This window comes from Glycine max, chromosome 5 (assembly GCF_000004515.6).
Source record: "Glycine max cultivar Williams 82 chromosome 5, Glycine_max_v4.0, whole genome shotgun sequence".
NCBI classification, from domain to species: domain Eukaryota; kingdom Viridiplantae; phylum Streptophyta; class Magnoliopsida; order Fabales; family Fabaceae; genus Glycine; species Glycine max.
In genome coordinates this window covers 10,075,152-10,092,021 of record NC_038241.2, presented here as the reverse complement: position 1 = coordinate 10,092,021, position 16,870 = coordinate 10,075,152, and the positions used below count along the sequence as shown (strand labels likewise).

The 16,870-nt window shown below is 32.5% G+C and overlaps 1 protein-coding gene and 1 long non-coding RNA gene across 6 annotated transcripts; both read left to right on the top strand.

The window, feature by feature from the left end:
* Positions 1-1,512: 1,512 nt before the first annotated feature.
* On the top strand, positions 1,513-4,782 carry LOC100778685 (stromal processing peptidase, chloroplastic). 5 transcript variants are annotated; one of them, XR_414284.3, is made up of 5 exons: positions 1,515-2,246; positions 2,908-3,014; positions 3,177-3,245; positions 3,537-3,761; positions 4,387-4,782. XR_414284.3 is itself a non-coding variant. In XM_041015316.1 (3 exons), exons 2-3 carry the CDS (start codon positions 3,669-3,671, stop codon positions 4,609-4,611), a joined length of 318 nt encoding a protein of 105 aa, XP_040871250.1. In that variant the 5' UTR covers positions 1,519-2,246; positions 3,537-3,668; the 3' UTR covers positions 4,612-4,782. The 5 variants fall into 5 exon arrangements, 1 of the variants encoding a protein (XP_040871250.1); XR_414286.4 differs by having other exon boundaries at positions 1,516-2,246; positions 3,210-3,245; XR_005891372.1 differs by having other exon boundaries at positions 1,513-2,246; positions 2,908-3,245.
* Positions 4,783-8,088: 3,306 nt separating this feature from the next.
* On the top strand, positions 8,089-10,432 carry LOC121174872 (uncharacterized). Its single transcript, XR_005891371.1, has 3 exons — positions 8,089-8,189; positions 8,442-8,535; positions 8,664-10,432. It is a non-coding gene; the product is annotated as an uncharacterized lncRNA (long non-coding RNA).
* Positions 10,433-16,870: the final 6,438 nt, after the last annotated feature.

Genomic DNA, 16,870 nt, shown 5'->3' with positions numbered 1-16,870 from the left:
TTGAATATAAAAAAAAGCGGAGATGATCACTTAAGGCATTGCACCTTGAAGCGATCTTGAGTAATCTGTAAATTTCGTTGAGAAAATGAGAATCGAGTGATTATTTGTTTGAGTATTTTTACCTTTTTAGAAAAGATTTTTTTTTTGTAAACTTTGTGAAGTCAAGTAAGTCGGAGACTCAACATGAAATTCACAAAACTTACTCACACATTATTAAACACCACCAAGCAAGTCAGAGACCCAACATAGAGTGCACTGAACATGAAAAAGATTTTGAGTTTGCGGTAAACTTTGTGAAGTTAAGCAAGTTAGCGACCCAACATGTAATTCACAAAATTTATCTACATGTTATTAAAACACCACCAAGCAAGTCAGAGACCCAATATGGAGTGCATGGAACGTAAGCGCGTACTAAAGAATACTAATGCAAAATTGCAAAATAAATGAATAATTGACATATCTTTACGTAATTAATTAAATATATGAGATGTGGACAAATAAATCGAATGGGAATAGAAAGGGATAAATTAGAAGTGAGGAATACACTTAGTAATTAAGGGTATAAGGTTAAAATGTGGGAGAAAATAAAATAAATAGGTAATGAAATATTTACAACACACTATTAATTAAACTAACTAATTATGCAATAAAAAGACAATCAAATTGAAGAACAAGATAAATAATAGAGATAAACAGAAAAATAAAATAAAAAAATTTCCTACTAATTTAACAATTTATTATTATTATTATTTATTTACTCTTTTTTAGGATCAAAGTTAAGGGGTTTACTTTGACTTAATCACTACTAACAACATGTTGATATGGTTGGCCTGGTCATTAGCCTAAGTGGCAGGGGTACATAGAGGGAATAAGGGGGTGTACTAGTAATATTTATTTTATTTAAGATTTCTCAAAAAAAAAAGGAAGGCCAAAATAAAAGGTGTATGTGTAAAATGGGTGGTGTAAATAACAATTTTTTATTTTGTTTCAGGCTTAACAAATAAGATCTGTTTAAACTTATTTTTTTTTTTCATTTTTAATTTTTTTTTCATTTGAATGATGGGCAAAAAGCATCAACAACAATTTTTCTTTCATTTTAACGTCCTTTTTTATTTTTTCTTTTTCATTTTTTTTTATTTTCTTCTCTTTTTTCATTTTTGTTTTTTTAAAACTTATCCGGACATAATTAGGGTCTGACAATTGTCCCTCATTACTTGTCTTTTATTAAAAATAAAAGATAAAAAATGATAATGACACTAATTTTGTTCGGGTGATCCTTTGAAAGATCACAATTAAGGACTTTACACTACTAAAAAAAGTGCTTTTTACGACATCATATCTACGACGGTTGGTTGGTAACCACTTTAGAAAGTGATTTGGTGGTAATTTTGTAATTATTGTGATGAAATGACAATTTAAGACACACATTCTAAGACGGTTATAGAAAACCGCCTTAAAATGTTTTGTTTAATGAAATTTACGCCGATTTTTATTAAATAATCGTTGTAAATCAAAACTAAAAAAAGCACAAAGTGCGTCTGAAACCTTCTCGCGCTCTCCTTTCGCATTTGTCGCACCCACTACCTATTCACTCGAACCCTAGCCTCTTCACTTCCTTTGCACCTTGACCAACCGGACTCGAACCCTAGCCTACCCTCTTCACTTCCTTTGCACCTTGACAGGCACGTTGTTCTTTTAAGCTTGTTTTAATGGGTCAATGTTCCCGGCCAACTTGTTTTCTACTTCTTTCACGGGTCGAAGTTGGCGGCTTGACCGCACAACACCACTCCACTGCCACTGCTTCTCCGGTGACGCCGCAATCTCTCGAAAACGACAACGACAAAGACGACAACGAGGATTTAGCGCTTTATGGTGGCTTATTCGACAATGAACAGAAAAGAAGATTTTGGAGATTAAAGAGAAACTCGAAGAGTCTGAGCAAGTATTGTTCTGTAGAAGATTCGAAGAGTGGAAAGGGGAATTCAGCTATTTGCGAAGCTATATCCCTAATTTTCGAGATGATGGTTGAGGGAGTAGAGGAGACAACCGAAGGGGATGAAGAAAGTAATAAATCTTCTTCCTTTTTTTTTGAGGCCACTTATTCTTACTGCTCAAGTTGGATGCGTTTTAAGAAAGGGTGGTAGTGTGATAAAGAGAATGGCAGCTAAGATTGGTGAACAGCTTTGGATCCTTCCTAAAGACAAGATTCCAGTGTTTGTGCATCAGCTTTTGATGAGATAGTTCAGGTAAATATTTGTGATACTGATAAAAAAAGGGATAAGGGGTGTGTCATTATCCCCTTTTGATCTCATTTTGCCAAATAAGGTTCCACCAAAAAGGTGATTTTTTAACCATTTTTATGAATTGATTCCAAAACTAGGATTAGTTTCAATGAAGATTTGCTGATTTGTCATCCTTGACTTTGTTACTGTACCCTATTAATGATCAAATTCATAGATAAAAAGAAAGATATTTAGATATCTCGAATGCACACACATGGTGTTTACTTGCTTGAGGCACCTCACATCAGTGCCTTACTCTCTTGTTCATCAGTAGTTGTTTCTACATGAATGTTATCTTAGCAATTCGTAGTTTTTAATTGTGAAATAAATGCATTTGTTTTAAAATGTGTCTTTGAATAGTGTTCTGAGTTTAAATGTATGTATAACATCAACACTTTGAAGTGAATAATTTAGTTTTCAATCACATTACTTCTAGAAAATTTTCTAATAAAATTGATACAGTCAAATGTCATATAGTTTTATGTTTTCTCTTTTAAACATTGTTTTGCTGCATATACCGATGATAACAAGTTCAAAATGGGCTGTGTGCACATGTATGCACTGCAGTTTCTCTAGAATGTGCTTGTTGTTGCTAATTACTTAATATCAAGTGATTTAATTTTAGGTTCGAAGCACATTTGGAAGTTCACGTAGGATCAATAGATGAGGAGGAGGACGAGCAAGGAATTACACATATGATTGAACATGTTGCTTTCCTAGGAAGTAAAAAACGTGAGAAGCTTTTGGGAACAAGACTTTGCTTTATTCCATGCCATTGCTATATAAGCCTCTTCCACTTTTGTACAAATGCATATATATATATATATATATATATATATATATATATATATATATATATATATTTGCTTTAAGGTGGTGTTTCATCTGATCTAGGTCTTATGCTTTGGTTTTGACTCTACTTGACAGGGCTCAGTAGAGTGAATATGGATATGGTACTTCTAGGTTGGCATTTACTCACAGCTTATTGTTATTGATGCTTGCATATAGCTTTCCACCCAAAGTTTCTTACTTCTAGAATTGAAAAAGAATGGCATGCCATACTTAACATGAAGTTTATGATTTTTTTTTCTTTTACTCTTATGATTTACTAATGTTCCTAGGATCCTTTTGGGTCTTGGGTTGCATAACAAAAACAATATTATTTTAGGTTTCAAATAGCTTGAATGATAGCCTACCTTTACTTAATTCTTTCTATGACAAGAGTCTAATGTAATGTAAATATGTGTGATACAGGTTCGGAGACTTAAAGATTTTGGGGTTACCCAGGGTGAATTAACTCGTTATTTAGATGCCCTTCTGAAAGATAGTGAACACCTAGCAACCATCATTGATAATGTATCTTCTGTTGATAACTTGGATTTTATCATGGAAACTGATGCTCTTGGACATAAAGTTATGGACAAGAGACAAGGGCATGAAAGTTTACTTGCTGTTGCTGGGGCAGTTACCCTTGAGGAGGTAATTTCATTGATGCCATTGGACCTTGTGCAGATTGCTAAATTACATAGAAAAGCCCTTCCCTTTTTACTGTTGCTGGATCTTTTTTATTATCATGACAACTTGTAAGTGGAACTTTAGAAGCCTCTGTTTGAGGCATGAGCTGATGTGAAGTTTTGTGAAGATATCTCTTTGCTAGAAGTTAATTTTTTAATATCCTGACAAGAGAGATTGATTATTTTTCCCTTTGCATAATGATTTGTGCATTCCTTCCATGCTAAAGATGACGTTTTAGTTTCTTTCGTTCTAGCTTAGATTGTTTTCTTGTAGCTCATTAGTGTCCTAGTTAAAGAAAATATTTAGGATACTATTACATCATTGTCAACTGTATTGATTTTACTTTAAGAATTTTTAAGTTGTTTTTGAATGTTCCTTTATCATGTTATATTTCTGGTATTTTATTCATTTGTTGTGTCATTTTCTCAATTTTTATTGACAAACTAAACAAAGTGTACTAAATATTTTATATTATATTTTAAATTAAATTTAATATGTTTAAAAGTCATCTTAGGAAAAAAATTGTTGCAAGTTATAAAAACATAACTAGTACCTTCTAGTCATTTACTTAAAATGTCTTCTGGTTAAGGTCAATTTTGTTGGTGCCAAGGTGTTAGAATTTATAGCTGAATTTGCAAAGCCTACTACACCACTTCCTGCAGCAATTGTTGCTTGTGTTCCAAAAAAAGTTCACATTGAGGGAGCTGGTGAAACAAGATTCAAGATATCATCAATTGAAATTACGGATGCTAGCAAAGCTGGATTGGATGAACCTATTCAGCCAGAGCCTGAGATATTTCTTCCTTCAACTTAATTCCTTGTTAGTTGATCTTGATTTGGCTTTAGAAGAATTGATTTTTTTCACCTAGTGACTGATGACTTGTCGATGTATTTGATATTTGATTACATTCAAAAGTTGTTTTGTTCCCTAGAATAGCATCTATATTTTTCATGTGCTATGATATGAGTCTACCACTGATTCAAATTGGATTCATTATATATAGACAGTGAATTCTAGTGACGAGAGCCAATTCGTCTGTCTAGTCCATAATATATACGTGATTGTTGTTCAGCTAATTAATATAACAGGAAGAAATGCTCAAAATTCAATCCCAAAAATTCATCCACGGCCTAAGTAGTCTTAATTTTCTCATGCCCTCTGCATGAAAAATGATGATATTTTTTAGTTAGGCTTTCCAACTTTATATCATGACAGGTAACCTTACAACTTTATATTTCCCATCAATCCACTTTCATCTAATAATAATAATAACTAAAGATTTAAAAGTCATTTTTTATTATAAAAAAGTGTAATATAGAATGTTAACAATGCACTAATTTTCAATAAAATTTTATAACGATGTTGTATTCTTAATGAACCCGTAAAAATAATAAGAATAAAATCTGTTTTCAGTTTGTATGAAACTTAGTTTTGGTTTTGAAATTTTAATTTTAATCAGTCAGATCTTTAATAGCATATCATGAACCAACTATCACAAAGCTTAAACTATTGAGTATAGGCATACAAATGAATTCATATTACAAGTTAATTAGTAAATCTTATTTTAAGCATAAGAGAATAATAAATCTTGATCATACCATACATAAATAGTAAGATTAAAAGTTAATTAGTGGTTACATGACAACTTAAAAAATCAAGTGAGCATTTTGGTTATTGTGTCAAATGAGAACTATAAGTCTAGATTATAATAATATATGAATTATCAAGATTAAAAACTAGTTAGAGGTCACATGTAGATCTATGCATGGCAAAATAAAAACCAAACCAAATTATACCACTTTTTTGGATTAGTTTACTATGCGAAACCAGATTATATTTATTGAACCAATTCAGTTTCGGTGAACCAGTTCCAAAGTGGTTTTGAATGGGTACTAAATTGATTTAAGTGTAGAAACAATTTTAAACCAGTTTTGACTGATAAACTGGTTAAGAACCAGTTTCTAAGTGTGGAATCAGTTTTAAATCAATTTTAACCAGTTTTCAATTGTATTACAATCGTGTTTTTACTAGTTTGGTTTTACAGATGAATTGGTTTATCTTTTTTCCTTCATTTTTTTCTTTCCATTATTTATTCTATCTAATAATGACATTTAAATGCAAGACATTTGTCATCATTACCTTGTTTTTCTTTCTGTTTTTTATTCTCTCTTTTCTTTAAATGTTATTTTAACATGAAAATTCTAATTTCCAAACGTCTTGTTTGTCTACATTAACTTCTAGAATCGGTCCATCAAATAGCGATCCCACCTTCTCCCATCTTGTGTAAGTCACTTTACCCGTTCATTCAAACTTAAAACTGCTAGTGTAAATAAAATATTTGAAATAAAAATGACTTATGTATTTTATAATTAATAATTAATTTTGAAAGATTTATAAAAGAATATTTTTTAAGAAGTTTATTTGCCATTGGTTTGCCAGGCGCACTATCTATTGGATTTATGGTCTGCGATTCTGTAAACGAATCTGCTAATTCGGAATTTGTCTTTGTTTTGATTCTGTTTTGTCTTATTTATTTCTCCACTAATAAAAAAAAGCTTTTTTATTTTTTATTAGCTAATGAGAGGTTTATCTGCCCATCAATCTTGTATTTTAATATTTATTTATTTCTGACATTAGGTATATGATCGGAAGTCTCAAAGGCTTGTTGAAGAAATAATTGACAAAAAAATTGTATTGTCCATGAGAGCCATTTATCAGTCAAAAATAGGTCTTGGCTTAATCGACGCAGGTAAGGGTTTTTATTTTATTTTATTTTATTATTATTATTATTGAAAGAAGCTCTTGGCTACAGTTATATTTAGCTTTACCTGTCACCACTCCCTATTGGAAGAGAATTATCCAGGTTGCTATCCCAAATAAAGTAAAACCATACCATCATTAAACGAGTAGCAGCACATTATATTATATCAAATTCTAAAAATACGAATGTCAATTCATTTAATACTCAAAATTACGAAAATTTCATTTAAATTCTTAGGGAAGTGAAAAATAAGAATTAAAATAATTTATTTTTACTAATTTTAAGAATTAAAACTATTTTTTGTGAGAAAAAAACATATTTTCATTACTAAATTATTTAACTTAATATTTCTGAGTTTTATTAAGACACATGTTAATGCTTTAGGAAATTTTATCCCGCTAAATATTGAGGATTTTTTTATTTTGTGATATTTTTACTTTTTATTTGTATATTTCATTTATTTTTCTTTTGGGTTTATTTTGTTAAATTTATTTGGGTTGGTCTAATTAGTTAGTAAGCTTCGGTTAGCGGTTGATTTTTGATTGGGATTAATTAGATTAAGTGGGTTCTCAATAAATTGGACTGCTTCTTAACTCTTTTGGTCCAGATAAATTAAATCTAGGCATTTGCTATATCCATTCCGTATCAAATGCCTAAATCTGTCGGTGTCTGCAATCTCATGTTTCCTCTATTGTAAGTTGACCTTTATTTTTAAAGGTTGTGCTTTTGATCCATCCTTATCCTAATTAAATTAAAATATGTATGGATCTCTCTCTTTTTGGAGATGAATTTTAATAGATGTTGTTGTTCTGTTATATATTATTAAACATATATGTATTTTGTTTACCTGATTTTCTCCAACCTCAGAACTTTTTAGTTGATATGGAATTTCTTCATTACCTAGGGAGTGGGAAGACATATACCAGGCAACTGCCATTGCAACCTTTGGATATATAATAATTATATGTCTTCAACCATATATGCAAGTAAAAAGTATAAGAATATATATATATATATATATATATATATATATATATATATATATATATATATATATATATATATATATATATATATATATATATATACACGTTATAAAATATCGTTCATTAATTTATATATTCTCAGTTACGTGCGTACGTACCCAAAATTAACATGCTATATATGCATGTAATATTTTAATATATAATTTAAGCTACTTATAATAAGTGATTTAATCATAATAATTATAGTTATATTGAAGTTGTAGAGTATGATTCACAAATTATGTTTAGAATAATATTAATTTGAGTTTTTTTTTTCAATACTTAAACAACTCATTAGTTCTAAGAGAGATTGTTTATGTGTGATTATAGCAAAATTAACTGCCTATCCACGTAATTTAAAATTTATTTAATCAATATTTTTTTCATCTTATTATTACTATTAACCAATACAATATATTATTATACTAACATTTCTTCAAAAAATTACTTAATCTTTTTTATTAATAAATTTACTTGGAGGAGAATTTCTTACAGGTTGATAGTGGCTTATGAAAAACTTTTAATTAGGAAGCACAAGTTGATTTTGCTTGGAGGAGAATTTCTTAGACTGCTTGATGAAAAGCTTGGAAAGCAAGGGTATTACGGTAGGTGACAAACATTAGTCATTATTTTTATCATTGATCTTCTAAAATAAAGGTATTGTGATATTATTTGCCTGAGATTTCTAAAAGAAAACAGCGGGCAAATAATTAATTTGTTTTATGACATCATAAGATAGACACCATTTGCATGATAAGATTGAAAATTAATTTAGAGGCTATGCCATATATTATTATTATTACATACAACTTTAACGATTTAAAACTATATATGATCTTGCAATTATATTTGATCAGGATGAATTCGTTTTTGGATGAGACTGCAATCTGTACAAGGTCTTTTTTTGTTTCTTCATGTCATTCTCTGTCAGAGAAAATGCATTCATACCTGGTATGTTATTATCCTAAACTTAATATATGTTTTGCCTGGTTTCTTTTCACACAAATTATCTATTGTTATTCTAAATACACTTACTGTTACAGGAGGTAATATTGGATATTTTTAATTTTGCTGGTTAGGAACCCTGAACTAGTTAAGAGAATTGGAGCTGCAACTACCCTTGAAGTTAGAGACACAGCAACTCAATATGTTTATTCACCTTGTATACCAGTAAGTAATTACAACCAACTTTTTACTTCCTTAAGAATACTCTCCATTTCAAGGTAAAATAATTTCTATGCTTCAAAAATAATAATTTGTTTCTTTTTTAAAACTTGCTTTAAGCTTATTTTGTAACATAACTTTAACTGTTTTTTAAGATCAAATAATTATTGTCCATTAATACAAACATAAAAAATATAGATTATTCAATTTTGTTGATATTTCAGTACATGTATAATGTAAAGGAAAAAAAATAAATAATATTTCAAAGACAGTTATTAGCTAATAACCATCTTTAAAAGTCAACTCTGGCACACCATTCAAAGACGGTTATTAGCAAATAACCATCTTTGAAAGTCAACTCTAACACTTCATTCAAAGACGGTTATTAGCTAATAACCGTCTTTGAATGTCTATTCTAACACATCGTTCAAAGACGGTTATTAGCAAATAATCATCTTTGAAAGTCATCTCTGACACAGCATTTAAAGACGGTTATTAGTTAATAATCGTCTTTGAATCTAAATGCTGACACAACATACAAAGACGGTTATTAGTTAATAATCATTTTTAAATGTAAACTCTAACACAGTATTCAAAGACGGTTATTAGCTAATAATCGTTTTTGAATCTAAACGCTGACATAGCATACAAAGAAGGTTATTAGCTAATAACCGTCTTTGAAAGGTTCCTACATTCAAAGACGGTTGTTATAATAACCGTTGTAAAAACTAATTTTGTTTTAACGATGTTTTAAACAACGACGGTTGATAACCTTCGTTAAATGCACTTATTAACCGTCGTAAAAAGCTCTTTTTTTAGTAGTGTTGAGTCCTATGAAATGTAAAAACAAAGGATGTTGAGTCCTATGAAACATAAAGTGGAGGGCATTTAGTCCCATGAAACTAAATAAGAAGAAGACATTGAGTCTTATGAAACTAAAAATAAAGGATGTTGAGTCCTATGAAACTAAAAACAAAGGACGTTGAGTTCTTTGAAACTAAAAAAAAGGACGTTAAGTCTTATGAAACAAAAAAAGAGGAGGTTGAGTCTTGTGAAACAAAAAAAGAGAGGACATTAAGTCCTATGAAAGTAAAAATGGAGGACGCTAAGTCTTATGAAACTAAAAAAAAAAAGGATGTTGAGTCCTATGAAACTAAAAACGGAGGACATTGAGTCCTATGAAACTAAAAACAAGGATTGGAAGAGGAAATTGGTGCATTGCTTGAATGAAGATTTTTGAGTCTTGGAGGTTAACCATCTTAGGAGCACCATTGGATTTGAAGCAACCAAAGCCTTAACAAATTTTGATTGAAACACTTTAGAAAAAAAAAAACAAGAATTGAAGGCAAATTTGAAGACCTTAATTGCTTTGTTAAATTTATTGTAATAGAACAATTGAGTGCTGAATTTTTTTTATTATTGCTATTCCTTATATTTGGACATTCTTCAGGGGTATATTGGGAGTCTCCAAGAGACCACCCAAATTTCTATTTGTGTGTAATAGCTTAGTGTAAACCGTGTGGACTAAGTGAAGATCCAGTTGGGAGCTCCAAAGGGTCATCCAAGCCTTCACATAGGAAATCGTCTAACTTGCTTTATATTTCCTTTACCTTCCATTATCAAACCGCCTAGATAGCTTGCTTTTTACCAATTAGTTTTTACCTTATCTTTCACACCTCTTTTAGTGTTTATTTTGGCTAGTTTCAACCAAAGTTTTTTTTTTTACCTTTTGTTTTCAAACTCGCAACAAGAAAGAACCATAACTTAGGAACCAACATAAGTCTTCATTCTTCATCTAGTGTTAATGGTAAGGGTTGTAGTCCTAAAGACCCCTTGTATAGGGTATTAGATGAGTTGAGATCCCTTAAATTGTGGAAAGAAAAACAAGAGAGAAAAGAAAAAGAAAAAAAAAAGAGTCGAAGAAATAAGTTAAGATAAAGGAGAGAAAATAAGAGAGAAAGAAAAAAAGAAAAATAATAAAAGAAATGAAAAGGGAGAAACATGCCGCCTATAGTAGTCGTGACTCATGCAAGAGTTTTAGTGAAGAACTTAGCGACTATTATAGAGGAAGGCACAGGTCACATCCTAAACATCACTCCCAAAGAAGAGAAAAGGATAAGAAGGCCTCAAGAGGTTAATATTAGCCTCCCATATTTCCATGGAAAAGATAATGTTGAGGCCTACCTAAATTGGGAAATGAAGGTTGAACAACTCTTTACTTGTCATCATATTAGTGAAGAGAGAAAAGTTCCATTGGCTACCCTTAGCTTCCAAGGGTATTCCCTCTATTGGTGGACTTCCCTTATTAGGGAAAGAAGGATTCATGGGGATCCTCCAGTAGAGTATTGGAATGATCTTAAGAGTGCCCTTAGGAAAAGGCACATTCCCTCTTATTATGAAAGAGAGCTTATGCTCCAAAGGCTTGGACAAGGGAGTATGAGTGTCAAAGAATATAGGCAACAAATGGAACTACTCCTTTTGAGAGTTGGACTTAGGTATGAGGAAAGAACAAACATTTCTAGGTTCCTAAGTAGTTTAAATATAGAAGTAAGAGACAAGGTTGAACTCTTTCCATATATGGACCTAGATGAGTTAGTTCAAATTTTTATAAGGGTAGAACAAAAATTAAAGAGAAAGCCTTCTTCTAAAAACCCTACCTCTTACTCTTGTACTAAGAAGAACCAACCTCCAAGTGTTAGGAGTACCACATTCTAAGCCAAAGGATGATAAGGGTAAAAACATAGAGGAAATCACTACAAAGGCTAGTTCATAAGATAAAACTAGTAACATCAAGTGCTTCAAATGTTTTGGGAAAGGCCGCATTGCTTCTCAATGCCCCACAAAGAAAACCAGGATCATGAGGGGTCAAGACATCTATAGTAGCCAAGAGGAGGCTACTTCTTCTCCTTCCTCAAGTGGAAGTGAGAGTGAAGCCAAGGGTGATGAGCATATTGAAGAGGTTTAACCCTATGAAGAAGGTGATCCTATAATGGTGAGAAGGCTCATTGGGAGTCAATCTTATGACCTAACCCAAGCCCAAAAAGAGAACATCTTTCATACAAGATGCAAGGTTTTAAACAAAAATTATTCTCTCATTATGGATAGTGGGTCTTGCTGCAATTGTTGTAGCACAAGGTTGGTATCCAAGTTGAGTCTCACTATCATTTCCCACCCAAAGCCTTACAAACTTCAATGGCTCAATGAGTAAGGGGAAATGATAATCAATCAACAAGTAGAGATATCCTTTTCTATAGGAGCCTGCTATGATGAAGTTTTATGTGATATAATCCCTATGGAAGCAGGGCACATTTTGTTGGATAGACCATGGCAATTTGACAAGAAAGCAATCCACAATGGTCTCACCAATGATATAACCCTCACCCATGGAAGCAAAAAGTTCAAACTTGTTCCCTTGACACTTTCACTAGTTGTTGGGGATCAAGTACAAATAAAACTCAAATGGGATGAGGAAAAGAATAGAAGAAGAAAAGAAGAACAACCTTTAATGGTTAAGGAGGGGTGTAAGGAGGTAAGTGTCTCCTCCAAAAGGTTAGCTAAGAAGGAAAGTCATTTTGCAATAAAGACAAACATTAAAGAAACTTCCCTTCTTAGACAACCTCCACATCTTCTCCTTTGTAAAAGGACACTTGTTGGCACTGCCACACCTCTTGGGCTTGAGATTATTCCTCAAGTAAAGGAGTTATTGGATGAGGGTTTGGTTCATAAGAGCTTAAATCCATGTGCTTTGTTGGTACCCAAATTAGGTATTATTAGGCACCAAATCCCTAAGATAGGTAGTATGATGAATGTGTTGAGTAGTGCAACCCTCTTTTGTAAAATCACTCATGCACCCAACATCTTCATGATTCACGTACATAGGGTCTCTTTAGGTAGGTTTGATGGTGCTCATATGGGACACCTTAGGTTTGTCATACTTTTTGGTAGGAGTATGTTCCATATTTTTCTATACTTGTAGCACTTTGAGTTGGTGAGGAACCATGCTCCCTCTTAGGAAGATGCCCAGGAAAGGGGTTTTCAGACCTTACCCTACTCCAACATACCCAACACCACTAATATATATGTTTTTATTTTTTTTACAGGTGTTGAGGGAAGAAGCCCAAAGTTTCAAGAACCTTTAGATTTGAGGTCAAATCCTTTTCAAGGGGCAGGGAATGATGTAGCATAGCTGAAATTCACTAATCATAATTAGAGAAATTTTGATTCCAAATTTGGCTCCACAAATTATAATATAAATTCAAATTCAAGTGAAATTTTGAATAGAAATTCAATTTTCCCTCCAATTTTGTGTGACACTTAGACTATAAATAGAGACATTGGGCATGCATTTTTTTCAACTTTTTATCATTTGATAAATTAAACTTCAAAGTTTAGACCACATTCTCTTTCCTCTCTCTCAAAATTTCATTTCTCTTTCTCTTTCTCCCTCTACTCATTTTCTCCTACCTTCAAGCTCTTATCCATGGCTTCTTATGGTGGTGAGCTTATTCCTTACTCATCTTCTCCTTGAAGTGGTGTCTCCAATCACCTTTCCTCATTCTCTATTCAGCTTTCATTGATCTTGAAGAAGAAAAGAACTCCATTGATGAAGAAGATCCAAGGCCTACAAGCTCTACATGGAGCTACATTACTCCCCAAGACCACACTAACTGATTTCGAGGTTTATCCAGGAAGTACTATTGAAGGGCATGCATTTTCTAGTGTCCCTATGTCGTACGCTTCGGGGGCTCCTCAGTATTGAGCACCACTACAACCCTTGCATTTTGTGATAGGAATAAGGTCTACTGTTGTGGTTGAGAATGAAAAGTTTGATCATATAGAGGAAAGAATGAGGGCCATTGAAGGAAGGGGAAATTATGGATTTATTGACATGTCAAAATTGTGTTTGGTACCCGATGTGGTTATTCCTCTAAAGTTCAAGGTAACAGACTTTGATAAATACAAGAGTACCACTTGCCCGAAGAACCACCAGTATGGAATGCATGGAACCTAAGCGTGTACTAAAGAATACTAATGCAGAATTACAAAATAAATGAATAATTGACATGGCATTACATAATTAATTAAATGGATGAGATGTGGATAAATAAATCGAATGAGAATAGAAAGGGATAGAATAGAAGCAAAGGATATACTTAGCAATTAAAGGTGAAGGGTTAAAAAGTGGGAGAAAATAAAATAAATAGGTAGCGAGATATTTACACACTATTAATTAAACTAACTAATTATACAATAAAAAGATAATTAAATTGAAAAACAGGATAAATAATAGAGATAAACAAAAAAATAAAATAAAATAATTTCCTACTAATTTACCTATTTATTATTATTACTATTACTATTATTATTATTTATTTTTTTAGGATCAAAGTCAAAGGGTTTACTTTGACTTAGTCAACATTGACAGCATGCTAACATGACGGGCCTAATCATCAGCCTGGGTGGCAGGGGTGTATACATGGAGAAATCGGGGGGTGTACTAGTAATATTTATTTTATTTAATATTTCTAAAAAGGGGCCCAAAATGAAGGTGTATGTGTAAAATGGGTGGTGTAAATAGAAATATTTATTTTGCTTGAGGCTTAACAAGTTAAACCTGTTTCAACTCTTTTTAAAATTTTCTTTTTCATTTAAATGATGGGCAACAAGCATCAACAACAAAACTCTAAGGATCTCGTTGGCGGCTAAGAGACTCACCGACGATATGTAACGAATCAAACAACAGACCAAAAGAGAGAATGAAAACAAACGAAAGAGAAGAAGTGGGGGAAGTAAAAGCTAAGGAGAGAAGAATGAAGAAAGGGAGAGATGAGAGGATACCTAAAGATCCCTCTTCCTTCTCTAGTTGCAGTACCAAACGGTGCGACACGGTTGGCTCCTTTTGTCTCCTTAGGATTCATGTATCTTCTTATTTTCAGTGTATTATCTATGTGTTTTTTTATGTTTTTTTTTTGTAATTATGTGTCCTTGTGATACTAAGACCTTCTCCTTTTATATTGTTCATTCTCCATCTATTCTTTTTATTCTTTTCCTTTTTACATTTTTTTTGTTTTATTATTGTTCTTCCTTTCCTTTTTTTAATTATTTTTCATTTTTTTTGTTCTTCCTTTCCTTTTTTTTTCTTTTTTTTTGTTTTCTTTTTTGTTCTTCCTATTTTTTTCATTTTTTTTTGTTTCTTTAAAACTTGTTCGGACAAAATTAGGGTCTAACACTTTCAAAATAACCTACTGATTTCCTCAATTGAAAGATAGTCTCAAGTTATCTTTATTATTAACCTAAAGATTAGAAAAGGTAGTGGAGGTATTCCGTAAATACAAATTTCCATTCCAATTTCTTATAACTTATTTTTGTTTTCAAAACATGCATTAAATTGTAGTAATCACTTGTCGCTTTAAAACTACAAGTCGGGGAGTAAAATAGAAACATTCACGAAGTAAATTAATAAACCACTCATGCTAGAGTAATAAGTAATGATAAATAAGTGAACCTCCATGGCAACAAAATATAGATAAATAAGTTTCATGTGTCATAAAGAGTAGCAAAACATAAGTGTCTCGGTGAAACCAATATGTAGCAAATACAACCCCAGAGTAACAAGTGAAGTAATATAAAGTAAATATACAAAAGGTTCGAGCCTAGGTCTATGCATCTCAAAATATATATAAGGGTAAAAACCTAAGACTTAAAGTAGTCACCTATACCCAAGCCCATGCCAAATGTACACAAAAAGTATAGTTAGAAGAAAAGGGAGCCTCCTAGTAAGATTCATCAGTAGAATCCTATGAAGAGTCCTCCTCCATCAGCTCCAGCTCAATGGCAAGGTCATCTTTATTCATAGATGGATCCTCCTCAATAGATGTATCCTCCTCCAAATCCTCTTCTTCATCCTTAGACACAAGATCCACCAAGTCTACCACGAGTGGTACATAGGACTCAGGTAATACTGATCGTGAAGAAATCAGAGCAGAGGGAGTAGCCTCAGAGTCATAAGATGAAGAATTTAAGATCCAACAGAGGACATAACATCCTTCATAGGTAGTGACTGGGACTTAGATGGAATAACGACCTCTGGCACATGCTTGGCAAAATGATAGTAAGATGGCATGGGCTAGGTCCAATAAACATAAAAATCAATTATGTGAGGACTAAACTCTAGTGTGTCCACCGCCACTAGATGACAACAAAGGTAGCCATAGAAGCGATTGACATGAAGCGCATCAGCATGCTCCCACTATGTCTCAATAGCATCAATGAAGAATGGGGGAGTCAACGTCTCTGAAAATAGGAACAAGGAAGTGAGTACTCAATCTTTTCAAAAGTCATAAACACGAACATTAAGTTCCACACATGACCTAAACAACAACAACTTGTAGTTTTCTAGCATACATCACTCACGACATCCTACTTCACATTTTTATCTCTCATGCAGTTCATGCCTTAGGCCTGACAATGCCACTAAGCCTTCTAGGCCTTAATAGTCTTATGCTACAATATGGATGACGATTGGGAGGACACATCACATGCTAGTACAGAACATAGCGCTCTCACCAACCATGGATAGAACTCTTCTCTAGTCAAGAATGCCAAGTGAGGCCCGTAAGTCCCTCAAACTAACTGAGAATGCCATTAGTCGGGTTATCACCACTCAACGTCCCCCTAGGTTCCTTTGAACCATTTGGAATGTCTCCCAATGTACCTCATGTATGACATCCACCCTCTCTTAATGAATCCTCACTCATCCTTCATGTTGAGAAGCCTCGATTCTTGAATGATAGTTGCATCAGTACAAACGAATAGATGTTAGAGAGCATTTTCCACTGAGTATAGGGTCATGTCCTGAACTCTCGAATAATTTCTGAGAGTTGTAGAAATCCATTTTATACAAAATTTATATCAAACTCTATGTTTCTAAACATGAAAAAATAATTTCTATAGTCAAAATCTACAAAAACCAAGCTCATAGGTATAGTTCGGGGAAAACATAGGGTTTTATCGAAAAAGAGCAAAACTTGAACTTGTGATTCCATGAGCTTTACTAACTCAAATGGGGTGTATTTTATGTCTAACCCTATGTTTATGGACTTAGTGAGTTCAATTTTGCTTT